This window comes from Helicoverpa armigera, chromosome 8 (genome assembly GCF_030705265.1).
Source record: "Helicoverpa armigera isolate CAAS_96S chromosome 8, ASM3070526v1, whole genome shotgun sequence".
NCBI classification, from domain to species: Eukaryota; Metazoa; Arthropoda; class Insecta; order Lepidoptera; family Noctuidae; genus Helicoverpa; species Helicoverpa armigera.
Window position 1 is genome coordinate 1,529,611 of NC_087127.1, and position 13,333 is coordinate 1,542,943.

General features: G+C 37.0%; 1 protein-coding gene across 2 annotated transcripts in view; it reads left to right on the plus strand.

Moving 5' to 3' along the window:
* LOC110382737 (unconventional myosin IC) overlaps positions 1-13,283 on the plus strand; it is a 56,268-nt gene extending 42,985 nt beyond the window's left edge. For both annotated transcript variants that reach the window (XM_049837960.2, XM_049837961.2), the window contains 14 exons: positions 2,782-3,044; positions 3,991-4,160; positions 4,630-4,784; positions 6,712-6,852; positions 7,156-7,297; positions 7,923-8,040; positions 8,467-8,580; positions 8,788-9,029; positions 9,279-9,548; positions 9,891-10,018; positions 10,534-10,752; positions 11,007-11,107; positions 11,418-11,520; positions 11,926-13,283. In XM_049837960.2, coding sequence (XP_049693917.1) covers positions 2,782-3,044; positions 3,991-4,160; positions 4,630-4,784; positions 6,712-6,852; positions 7,156-7,297; positions 7,923-8,040; positions 8,467-8,580; positions 8,788-9,029; positions 9,279-9,548; positions 9,891-10,018; positions 10,534-10,752; positions 11,007-11,107; positions 11,418-11,520; positions 11,926-11,940 — 2,181 coding nt within the window. In that variant the 3' untranslated portion in view covers positions 11,941-13,283. The remainder of the gene's footprint in view (positions 1-2,781; positions 3,045-3,990; positions 4,161-4,629; positions 4,785-6,711; positions 6,853-7,155; positions 7,298-7,922; positions 8,041-8,466; positions 8,581-8,787; positions 9,030-9,278; positions 9,549-9,890; positions 10,019-10,533; positions 10,753-11,006; positions 11,108-11,417; positions 11,521-11,925) is intronic.
* The last annotated feature ends 50 nt before the right edge of the window (positions 13,284-13,333 follow it).

Genomic DNA, 13,333 nt, shown 5'->3' on the forward strand with positions numbered 1-13,333 from the left:
ATTTTTCTGTCAATCTTTCAATCCTATACGTCTAGAAATCGACATTTCGTTGCGTCGTCGTTGCTGGCGTCTGTACCATTATCGATTTCAATAGATAAGTAGATAATTTTAGTTACATACAACCTTATTTTCAAATTGATCATTATCATCGTCCCTAATACCATTATTCAAATGCTCCCAAAACTCTAGTCTGACCTGTTGCAAACAATTGTGTTTGTTATGTTTATAGGTCTGTAATTTAGTTCCCTAACTATGTCCATTGTTCTTATTTGTTTTTGTAAATATTATTTGGCTGCCATTGTCTGCCCAATATGTGATGACGTCATCGAATTCAGGTGTAGAAGTTCAACTTGAACTAACAGCTGTGATATAAAAATGTAATTGTAATTTGGCTAAATGCTAAAAGACGTATGTCGTGGTAAAACTTCCGATAGTTGATTCTCTTGAACTTGCATTAAGGCTGATCCTAGTTAGTTTCTAAAATCTCAAAGACATCATTATTTTTACTTACAAAAAAGCTGTTGTAGGCTGCTGTATAAATTTGGTATTTTTACTAAGGATATTTTGGGCTATGATGGAATCTTTGGGACTTTTTTAAATATTTAAAGATTCAACCCCAAAACATACAATAGCAAGCAACACATTCACTCCAATAAAGATGTTCCATTTCCAACTTAATCCGTTTGTGATAAAGATCAGTTTCAAGGAAAAGATGACGCAGCACCAATTTCTTATGAAGCCGTATCCATTTGTTCTGATAATGACCGTGATAACCCTGGGTTTTGAGGAATTGGTTCGCGGTATTTGAATAGTAACGGTCTAGGCGTGAGTCGTGACTTGTCAAAATTGTGTAGGTGTAACTACTTGTAGGTTTTATGATATCGTTATTATGTATAGATAAGACAAAATATTATCTTTGACTGTATCTGAATCTGGTTTCTATATTTTATGATGTTCTAGATCTTAAAATTAATATGTACCACTATTAATTTTACAAAAAGATTCAAAGGCTATTTATTCATCATGGCGCCGATTTAGTGATACATACATTTACCTACTATGGCCATGTGTCCACCGCACGGCTATCACCCGAGCGCCGTCATCCCGGCCGATCGATGTAAACTTAAGTACTTATTACTAGGATTTTTAATTCAATTCAATTCACAAGTATCTGATAAAAGTTTATGGTTTATCAGGTTTATGAATAGCAGTATTACCTACTCTAAAGATTGATTCTGTCAATTCTTGTCTTGCTTGTTTCTTACAATTGACCGTTATGATTCAAACGAGTAATGGCCGTTGTACGGGACTTTAATGATTCCTATTTATTATTTTCGTTCAAGGAAAATAAACTAGGTAATCGATAAACTTATCTTACTTATTATTTACTGATACCTCTATAACAAATATTATGCAGCGTTATTTTCCTTGTTCGTCAATCGGCTTGGAAATAACTTTCTTATTGATAACTGATAATAAAATACCAGTGCCAGTGCAGCTTTTTAGTACATAATCAGTTCTTTGAAATGGGCACTTGATTAAGTCTAGATAAAGTATCTACTTTCTTATTATTACGACCAGTAGGTAATTACTGATCTTACATCGATTCTGTAACCAACAAACTTCTGTACAAATGTCGCAATAGCCAACTTAATTTCCCTCTCTATACTTAATATTAGAGTTATCTATTTAAGAAAAAAATACCCAAAATAGATAACTCTTGCTTTCATTCTTCTTATCTGCATCTTATTATTTCATAGTTTCGTTAGATAAATTTTAACTGTCTTGGGGTCATCAACGACAAAAACGGCTATAACCATATTATCTACTATCCAGTTTTGTGGAGTATTTCCTAATATTTTTTCACGTTTGCTTGTATAAACAATTTCTTTATTGTAAGTTACAATAGTTTTATCGTTCGGTAGAGTTACTTACATTTTTATGTGCTGTAGGTACTATTTCTTGACTTTGCAGACCAAATAGAACTTTAACTTGTTCAAAAATACATAAATAAGTTGAATTGATCATTGTGTAGTCAAAAACGAAATAAAAAAGATACTCTTCGAAACCTCTAACAAATATCGAATTCTCGTAAATATAATTATTTAAGTATGAAAATTCTCTATGTATTTCTCATGTTACCTGCAGACGTATCTACATCCAATATATGTTTTATTTTTACGAAACATTCCATCCTCCTAGATAAAGTGATAGCCGCACAGCTTGAAATGGTTTAGGCAAATCCCGTGGATTTACCCTAAAGTTGACCTCCAGACTATCCTTATCTCTATTTATGTATTTAATCGGTCGATACGTTACCTGATAAGGCACAAAATAATTAAGCAACCAGATAGGTATAGGAAAGTACGAGGCAAAGTTCATGGGAACTCCACAGAGGGCCTAAACAGCCATGTCATGCACGTGTATCAAGATATGAATAAAAATCTTTCACTTCGACAAAAAAACATAAATTAATATTTTCAGCTATAAGTCCACAGACACATTCTTTTAGTTTAGAGATCCAACATACATGCAGAAACGTGAAAATCATCTCTTATTTTTGTTTTGTTTAGAAAACTAGGAATTTACTTTTTACATATCGTAATGGTGGTATTATGGCTCACATAACTACTAAAACAATCGACTCTTATTATAGCATATAGAAAGAGGATGAAATTGAACGAGTTGCTACTAAAATTTCAACAAACAAGCAAACCTTCCGAAACATGATCCATCTTGCCATCTTAAACCCAACCTTATTATCAAAAACCTCTTCCACAGCTCCTCAAAGTGAACAGCTCAAAACTACGCGAGGTCCTAACCAGCCGTACCATCGATGCTCGAGGCGACGTGGTCTGCACCCCTCTAGACCTTGAACAAGCTCAGTACGCGAGAGATGCCCTAGCCAAGGCTATTTACGACAAGCACTTCAGCTGGCTGGTCTCCCGTCTCAACGCGTCTTTAGCGCCGAAGGATAAGGACACCAGGTCGTCTGTGATTGGTATCCTGGATATTTATGGATTTGAGATTTTCCCGAAGAACAGGTGAGTGGAATAAACTTTTTATATTTGATTAATTCCCGATATTAATAGGGTATTGAAAATCACACCTGAGACCCCATTTATACGAAATACGGTAGCAAAGAAAACTTTGCTTAGAATCAATATCATCCTGGTAGCAAAAATTCGCTAGGTTTGGAACTTGTAGTATAAATATATTTAAATTAAATTTTTAGCTGAATAATAACTAAAACACTTGATTAAAGTCAAAATAAGCATCGTATGATCGTACTTACAACCCATTCGTTGACGCCCGAAAGCGCGCCAATTTGTCTCCCTTCCCTTCCTCTTCCCTTTGAACATATTTTCATTAAAATTATAAACTGATGTATATAATTGGTAACGAATACATTATTTTAATAACTGAACGAAATAAAATGTAACTACTGTATTGGTGACATAATAACTTATAAAAAGGAGTCGCAGTCAGGGATCGATTAATCGATTTATTTGGTGACAGATCTACCATTGTGAGCACCAAGCTATTATTTAAGTAATAAAACTATTATTATAAGAACGAAGTTTATATTCATGTAATGCCCTACAATTTTATTGGTAATCCATCTCATATTTTATACATTACATTAACAATAATTTGGTAATTCATACCTGGGAACACTCTTTGTTTATCTGAGAAAGAAAATATTTCGTGGCGATAGATCTATTTATTAGGTGATACAACTTGATGACAAATATAAATTTTGGTGACAAAAAATATAATTCCCATATATTATATCGTCTTTTTCAAACTCTAGTTGACATTTCAAAGAGTCTAAGCTATGACTAAGTTTGTTTTCAATGCCGTTATTACCATTATTCTTTCTTATAGCTCTATCGATTCTTAGAAAAATGTCTCTTCAGCATTCCTCCTTCAAATTAGTAGATAAATGTTATTCACAACCTAATCCACCGTCTGTCCATCTTTCTTTAGCTTCGAGCAGTTCTGCATAAACTTCTGCAACGAGAAGCTGCAGCAGCTGTTCATCCAGCTGACGCTGAAGCAGGAGCAGGAGGAGTACCTGCGCGAGGGCATCGAGTGGGAGCCCGTCGAGTACTTCAACAACATCGTCATCTGTGACCTTATTGAGGCCAGGCATACAGGTAAACTTGACACGGAAGAACGTTTAGCTCACTGTATAGTGTATATGAAAGGAAAAAATCAAGTTTTCAAGTAAAACAAGAATCCTAACATTTTGCTGTACCCGTCCTTCTTTTTGACAGACCCACCCAAGACTATGTTCAGTTCTTGATATAAAGATAATTAAGGGGGAACGCGCAAGCCCACAACTTTTACCAATGGTGCTGATTAATTAAGTCCTTGAGTTGTGCCTTCTGTTAGTCTGTAGATTGAATTTTAAAGATCCATTATTCTAAATCTGTAGTATCTCTACTATCAGCATGAACTAAATAAATATTAAATATAATGTTGTAGTTAAAAGGACCATACACAATCAAAGAGACAAAATATATACATACAATGTCATTAGGATATTCTACTATCCTCAAATCTTTAGAATTCAAGAAAAAGCTCTTAACGCTATCTTCATTTTACCTATCTATTTGTGACCAGGTATCATCTCGATCCTGGATGACGAGTGCCTCCGACCGGGAGACGCCACAGACCTGAGCTTCCTGGAGAAGTTGACGCAGAACTTGGAGCCGCACCCTCACTACAAGTCACATCGTCGCTCTGATGTCAAGACGCAGAAGATCATGGGACGCGATGTGAGTAGACTGATGTATATTTAGGAAATTAGAAAGAAGAAAGAAGCTAATGAATTGAGATATGTTCCAAGATATTCCTGCAAGTTTAGGAAGATTTCTTAGAAAGGTGACTAGGTCACTAAAAAGATATTTACATAGTAATAAAGACATTAGCTAAGTATGAGTAAGATATGCAAATAAATAATATGAATATGATTGGCTTATCACATGTGTAAAATGTGTTCTGGTCCATTCAAAAGACCTAAACTGAATGTTTATTTGGACAGTACAGCTAACGGGCTGTTTACGAAAATAGCAGAAGTTAATTTGTATTTTGTATTTGTTTTTTTTTTACTACTTTTCATTATTACAAATAACTTCAGTTTCTTTCACAAGTAGCGATCGCATTACAACTTTTGATTCAACGTCCAAGTAAATTGGTAACTCGAATTTTCCTTGACACACTACGCAAAAACAATGAGAGAAGGAAAATGACCATATATTCCGTAGGTATTCGTGCTCATTACATTGTTATCAAGGCTCTAACTCTGACCTACTTCTTGACTACATTTGTATTCAAAATACATAACATTATGTAACTTATGTATTGTATGCACTTAGAATGTGTTGACAAAACGCAGTGCCTGTGTTTACAAATTTCATGGGTACGAACATACAATTAAATATTTTGAGACGACATGACATTTGAAATAGTAAATATTAATAACTTATATAAAACAATTTATTGTAGCTTTGTAATGCGTAAAGGTACGCGAATGCGTGAAAATAATGATATCTAAGGGCGACTGCACGTGCTGCTGTCGCTTCGATCCGAAACGATTTCATATGAATACATATAAAACAGTAATGCAGCTGCGGACGACTTCATTCAGTCGCTGGATGTGCGGTTGGCAGTTGCAGTTAATTAGAATTCAAAACATACCTTAAGAGGTAAAGATCCCGCGTTGCAGGGACTTCGTTCAGAAAGTTTGACTTATTCGGAAAAGGTTTAAAGCCCGCGAATTTCATGCATAGCAGTTCTGGTAACGCACCAAAATGCGGGTGTTCGAGGGACGAGGGACGAGAAACTTTAGTAGCTCTGCGTTTACACGCCTTCCAATCCGCCCATTATTTTCAAAATAAAATTACCAATCGTTCAAGACAATCATCTTTGATAGATTGGTTTTGAATTGACATGGAATGCCTGGTTAGTTATGTAGCAACTAATCACGCCTACCGTACGTTGCTTGACCTACAAGAAGGCGCCTGACCTACCTTCGTTATTGTATCTGCGCTACCTTTCCTTCCGCCCTGATTCATACCCACTCATATATTTTACAAAATAGAAATGGCATCAGTCAATCAAACACGTTATGATGTAATATTTGAATGCCTGCCTATATATTGACGTTGGCATAAGTTGATAATACACCACTAGATGGGAAACAATACTTCCATTGTGCGAATGCTTTTGAATTATTATAGAATGAATTCTATGGGACGCCAGTTCGGATGCACTCGTGTCCAAGTTCGAACGTGAAGTTAGTGCACAAATATTACCTACAAAGTTTTTTGACGTAATCAGGAAGGGCGAATTTTATTCCGTCATAGATCGGGACTGTGTTAAAAAAAAAACACCACTTACATTTTATTTTTCGGAAGTTAGAAACATGATTAGAAAATGTAAATAATTCCGGCATTTTTAAACAATTGACTACCGTAACAAATCATTTTAATGCGGAAGCCGTGAAAAAGTTTGCAAAAGACAGACTTGTGAACTCTTCAATTGTTTCAATTCCTACCAACGCATGGACTCTTCAAATCTTAGAACATACCGTTACCAAACAGTTTAGGATCTCCTAAAATGTAAAGTCTCTTCAAAATTCAATACTTTATATTTGCCAATTAACTTAAAATCTTCTAAAATGTACGCAATCCCGTTGTTCAGGAGTTCTGCCTGGTGCACTACGCTGGGGAAGTCACGTACAACGTGCACACGTTCTTGGAGAAGAACAATGACTTGCTGTTCAGAGACATCCAGAGCCTGATGGCCAGCAGTGGGAACACCATCGTCGCTAGCTGCTTTAAGGTAAGACTTCAATCTTCTTCAAACATTGGCGTACTTTCGAAGATAAGTTCTCGAAAGTAACAGTTAGGACCTTATACGAGTCCCACAAAATATACAGTCATCTTTGCAATATACAGCCTTTCCTAAAGTGACGAGAATATAGAAGAATATTCTAGTTTGACACACCTATTTCCAGATGCTAGAAACTTGTTTTTTTCTCTTACAAATTGCTTAAGACTTCCTAAAATTAAGATGTGATGTCTGTTAGGGGATAATCTGAACCAACCCAATCCAGATATCACAATCTTCTACGTATGCTTTCAGGACGTGAACCGAGCAAGCAAGAAGCGCCCTGAGACGGCGATCACTCAGTTCAAGAACTCGTTGAACGAGCTGATCAAGATCCTCAGCAGCAAGGAGCCTTCCTACATCCGGTGCATCAAGCCTAATGACTTTAAGGCTCCTAGTTAGTAATATATTTTTAACCAAGACTTTTCTGCAGGATCGTTTGAAAGAGTAATAATAGCGTCCACGGCGGCTGTTCTCATTTAAGGAGATCAGCCAGCTGCGCAGGACATATTATAGTGCACGAGCATTTGCGTACACACAGGTGCACTCCCTATTCCTTCACCTTCATAACCCGATAGGACGGCAATCCGACACGACCGAAAAGAGATCAGGCGCAGGACCGACATTTACTCTCGTACACGGGTGAATCAATCACCAACTTTCGGACTATGGGCTGCTTTGTGAAAGTTTAAAGTTGAAAGAGTAACCGTGGTCCTGATACACAGAGGGCTCCAGAAAAAAACAAAGATGGGTTTCGCTCAGTAAACATTCGACTGCGGGACACCCACTGCGGAAGGAGTCATCTGATGATTTCCGCTCTAAACAATAGACCGTTGCTTTTATTTTAAAATGATAAGCATCCTATCGTGTTTTGAATTTGAAATCTAACGTCATCTTGAATTACTTGATACCTAAGTAAACAAATTAAAAGCGGTCAATTATAACAACCCTTTAATATGCGTCACTGATTCAGGTACTTACCGTTTCCAAAACTCGATCTGACGATGTAACACTTGTTTCAGTGCAATTTGATGAGAAGCTAGTCTCCCACCAAGTGAAGTACCTCGGCCTGATGGAGAACCTGCGCGTCAGACGAGCTGGCTTCGCCTACAGGAGGACTTACGAAGCCTTCCTAGAGAGGTATGTACTGGACTTCGAACATTCAATACAATTTTAAAAAGGGTTTGAACTTCGCATAAAAGATAGGAGTTTTTTTAGGACGCGATGATTTCTGGGTTTCAATCTATTCTCTTATGTACTTCTTGTGCTCCCTAATTTACTTCTACTATTTACTACGAACCATATATGATCCCTTGTGAACACCACTCTATACTTCCTTAAGTACTGCCCTCTTTACTTATGTACTGTACCTACATACTCCCCTATGTTATCCTTGATATACTCCTTTATATATTCCTCTTATACATGTACACCCTTATTGCCTCTCTTATATTCTTTATTATAATATAGGTACTCCCTTATTTACTTACTTATAATATATTCCCTTGTGTACCTACTTCCTTCTGACTTCTAAGCCCAACTCATTATCAATCACTCTTTCAACAGATACAAGTGTCTATCTCGCGACACGTGGCCGAACCACCGTGGACCCGCTAGGGATGGTGTGCAGAAGCTGGTGGAAGTCCTCAACTATGAGAAGGAGGACTACAGGATGGGCAAGTGAGTAACAAACTGTTTTACGATAAAATATAATGTTCAGATAAATTAGAGGACAAGTCTGATATGGTAGTTGTAAAAATTTACAAACATTTTTGGATTAGAAGATTGTAAAAATATTTTTCAAAGAAACGTATGATGTAACACACGTGTGTTACAAGAAGTCTAAAAAAGGAGTTTGACTTTACATTTACCATACAACAATTCCAGCACCAAAATCTTCATCCGCTTCCCGAAGACGCTCTTCGAGACAGAAGACGCATACCAGATCAAGAAGAACGACATCGCCACCGTCATCCAGAGCAGATGGCGAGGGTACTGGCAGAGGAAGCAGTACCTCCGCATGAGGGAGGCTGCCATCGTCATCCAGAAGTGGGTGAGGAGGTTCCTCGCGCAAAGGCTTAAGGAGAGGAGGAAGAAGGCTGCGCAGGTCATCAGGGCGTTTATTAAAGGTGAGGAGATGCTCTATCATGGTCAAAATGGTAATTCGTAGGAAAGAGTAGATGAGGATCTGTTAAAATACAGTCCTTGTTTTTGCTAACGATTTTAACTATATGTATTGTCATCAAGAGTATCTATCAATCATCAGTAGGTCCAGAAGGATCTATCAACAACTTTAAAATATCCATATAAAATTGTTAAGTGGTGATACTTTCATCTAGACTTTAGAAACCGTATCGTCACTAAACAAAATCTTCCAGGATTCATCACCCGCAATGGCCCCGAGACCCCTGAAAACCGTCGTTTCCTCGGCATTGCCAAGGTGCACTGGCTGAAACGCCTCGCCACCCAGCTGCCCACCAAGATCCTGGACTTATCCTGGCCAGTGTGCCCCGCCACCTGTCAGGAGGCTTCCAAGGAGCTGCATCGTCTGCACAGGGCTCATCTGTCGAGGAAGTACCGCCTGGCGCTGGCGCCGCAGGATAAGAAGCAGTTCGAGCTTAAGGTGCTGGCTGAGAAGATGTTCCGAGGTAAGGATTAGTTGTAGCTGTTAAACGGATGTGATGACGGGAGGAGGTTAAAGTGGAGTCTTAAAAGGATTGGTTTTAGAATTAGTATAGTTTTACAAATGTAACTAAAACATTTCGTGGTAGCAAGTCTTATTCTTTGACCCTCGAAAAGCAACCCCTGACGCGGTCGGTCTCTGGGTGACTTCGACATCTTAGCATGGCGAGTTTCATTGTTTCAAAACTTAATTCTTCGGTTTTTTTCCATTAATAGCCACCTTTTTCTTGCTTCGTAGTAACTCAAGCTTTTTACCCCTGCCACTCACCTTCTTGGAATGTCTATAAAACTACATTTTCGTCCCTCAGGCAAGAAGAACAGCTACCCAGCAAGTATCAGCGAGCGGTTTGTGGAGGATCGCCTGACTGCGGAGCACCAGACCCTCAGGAACACCTTTATGGCCTCGCCTTCCTGGCCTACTGGAGAACAGCTTATTGTGAGTGGAAAGCTATTTTATACTGAACCGTACCGTGTTTACCTATAGGAAAGAAATATAAACAGATGACTTAAGATAAATGAGGGAATCCCATGAATTTTCTATTTAAAGAAATCGGTCACATTTGTAGTCTCGATCCTGCTTATTTAACTCTAAACATAAATACTCGAGTACTCTCTATTTGCTCTCACTTTTTATTTATTTTATTCCCTTAATTTATTTCTACTTCTTATTTCTGTTATCGAAATTAAAAAAAACATTACCTACTACAGATTTCTGCAATACTTAATAACTTCCCTGTCCCATGAGTCATATGTGATACACACCGATTGTCTTACTATTGTGTCTGCTTCGTGGGCAGTGAATGGCTAAAAATATTTATCACAAGAAACACATAACTAAAGAAGCTTTTCAATGACCTCAACTAGGTACACCTACGTATAAAAACTTCAATTAGCTAAATATCCATATCTCCTTAAATAGCAACAAAAGTCTAACATTCCATCGTCCCCCAGTATTCATGCGAAGCCGTGAAATACGACCGTCGCGGCTACAAGCCTCGCTCCCGCGCCCTCCTCGCGTCCGACAAGGCGCTGTACGTGCTGGACGCTGCCGGACGCAAGACGTACAAGCTCAAGCATCGTCTGCCGCTCGACAAGCTCAGGGTAGTCGTCACTAATGAGAACGACACCCTCGTGCTTGTCAAGATACCGCAGGAGTTGAAGAAGGATAAGGTCAGTTAAATATTGGAGTCAAGGGAGACATGATGTATGTTGTGTATAAGGACCTCTCAATAAGTACGTTGTGTAATAAGTACATGCTTATGAAAATACCGTGGAATTGAAGAAAGGTTTTTCCACAGCGAATGTAGGTATTGATGGCGATAGTTAAAATATTTCTTTCTGCTGATTTTAATCTTAATTCTTCAATCAGATCCAGGTTTCTTGGAGTAGGGATCAATACTGACTGTATATGTTTGATATTCCAGGGTGACCTGATCATCTCGGTAAGTAACCTGATCGAGGCGCTGACCATCGTCACCGACTACACCAAGAAGCCGGAGCTCATCGAGATCGTCGACACCAGGACGTAAGTACATTTAGCAGTTTAAAGTATTGCAGTTGTCAAAATGCTGAATAAGAACTTGGGAGACCAATATTTTTTAACAGACCCTAGAGATCTTCTGATGACCTCGGTAGTAGGTTTCTGGGAATTGCTCACTCTGGTGATTTAATTCTACAAAAGTATCCTCAGAAGACCGAATCACCGGGAATAAACCAAAATTAAACCCAGTGCTATACCATGGAAAATGCTTTACTGGCACTCCCATACTCCCGTGGTCCACGAGAGTGAACTACGGTTATTTCCTCCTTATGACTTAATAACCCTTATATTCCAGCATCGCGCACAACCTGGTGAACGGCAAGCAGGGCGGCACCATCGAGGTGCAGAACGGGCCGCAAGCCAACATACACCGCGCCAAGAGCGGCAACCTGCTCGTTGTACGTATCATTTAGACCTTACATTTTTCATATAGAATATTCTTCGTGTCTTATCGGAGAAGAGTTTTATCAAGTGCATCAAGGTTTTGACAAGGAATAAACCTGAAGGACTAACTTTCAAAATAACTTTTTAAAGAACATGCTTATTTATGAAGGATCCGATTTTCTGAAAAACCTACCTGTGCAATAATACCCATGGTCATTTATATTAAATGAGAACCTCCTCCTTTTTGGGAAGTCGGTTAGTGACCCAATGATGAACCAGTGAACCAAAAAAATTGAAATTTTGACACGTGGATGTTAAATTGTCTCAGAAAGAAGTTATGAATGAAAATATACAATTCCAGCCAGCCTGTCCCTATGTGCTTACACATTTTTTTAATCCTAAAATTTCGTAAATTCCAGATCGCGACCCCCTGAGCGGACCAGTATTGCAACAAACTAGTAAACTAAACAAACAACGATGTTACTGTACGTAGTTTTACTTCAAACTATTCCATTTCGTATCGCATAGTATTTATTGTAGCGCCAAGTCATGTGCCTGACCAATGTAAATAGCAATTTATCGATATTAAAAATCGTCTTCTTATAATTTTAACCGTCACTACTTCCGACATTTTTTGGATATTTACTGAGCATATAAAAATGTATCTTTTGTACCGACTTAATCTGCCTTTCAGCCATTCAATCGTTAAATATTGTCGGTTTACTACAGGAAGTAGTGTTGTAACTCTCAGGCACATTTGTAACGTTTGGTTAACTTAATCTTAGCAAGTGAACAACGACTAGTGACCGTTAAGTTTTTTTTATAAATTATGAATGATTGATTATTATTTTGTGTAGAGTACTTATTTCTTATTCAATTTTATTTATTTCTGTTTTTAGTTAAGGGCTCTATGATACTAAAGTTAATTCACTTCCTAGAATAAATTATAGAATATAAAAAAAAAAAAAGAAATTCTATATAGTCTACCTAGAGTTCTTAACTATAAATATCCGGAAAATGTTAATGTTATACGCATGCAATTTTATTAAATTGATGATACTAAAATTTTATTTAATATAATGTTATAATTTGTAACAATTTTCTAACGATTTATGTATTCGATGTGATAAAATCTACATGAGATTTACGTACAAAGTACTTAGTATTTTTTGTATGCCATACAACTTAGTTATCGTCAGAAATGTGTCAATTAATATTTATAAACAATTTAAATGATTTTGTAAATAATAATAAATTGTAAAATAATTACTGGCTGAATATATAGCAGTAATAATAGTCGTATTTACCAAAGGTAATTTCAAAATTTTGATAAAAATTAAGCTAGTTCAAACTATTAGATTAAAAAAAAAATCACTTCTATTAATAATTGTTATAAAATAAAGTATTTATATTATTGACACATTTCGTATTGTTTGTAATAATGGATAAGCTGAATCAAAGGTGCCTACTTTAAGGAAATTTTGAAGTAATGTTACAAACGAAAGTATTTTATAAGATCAATGTAAATGGCGCGATCCTATAATACAGGACTTATACAAAGTGAACTAGGAGCCTATTGTGTTGTAAAGATATTTTAGTCATCGAAAAATATATTATTATTCGTATTCATGCTCGGTTATGAACTATTCTTAGAAAAAAATACACAATAGGCCTCTGTGTTTACCTTACGTATGCCATAATGGTACAGGCTAATAAGTGCCTTGTTTATATAAAGCCAGTCCCTTTGCAGTCTTAAATAAACGTATTTTAATTAAGACTAATGTTTTATTTTTTATTTACCTATTTTATTTGATTTCTTAGGGATAT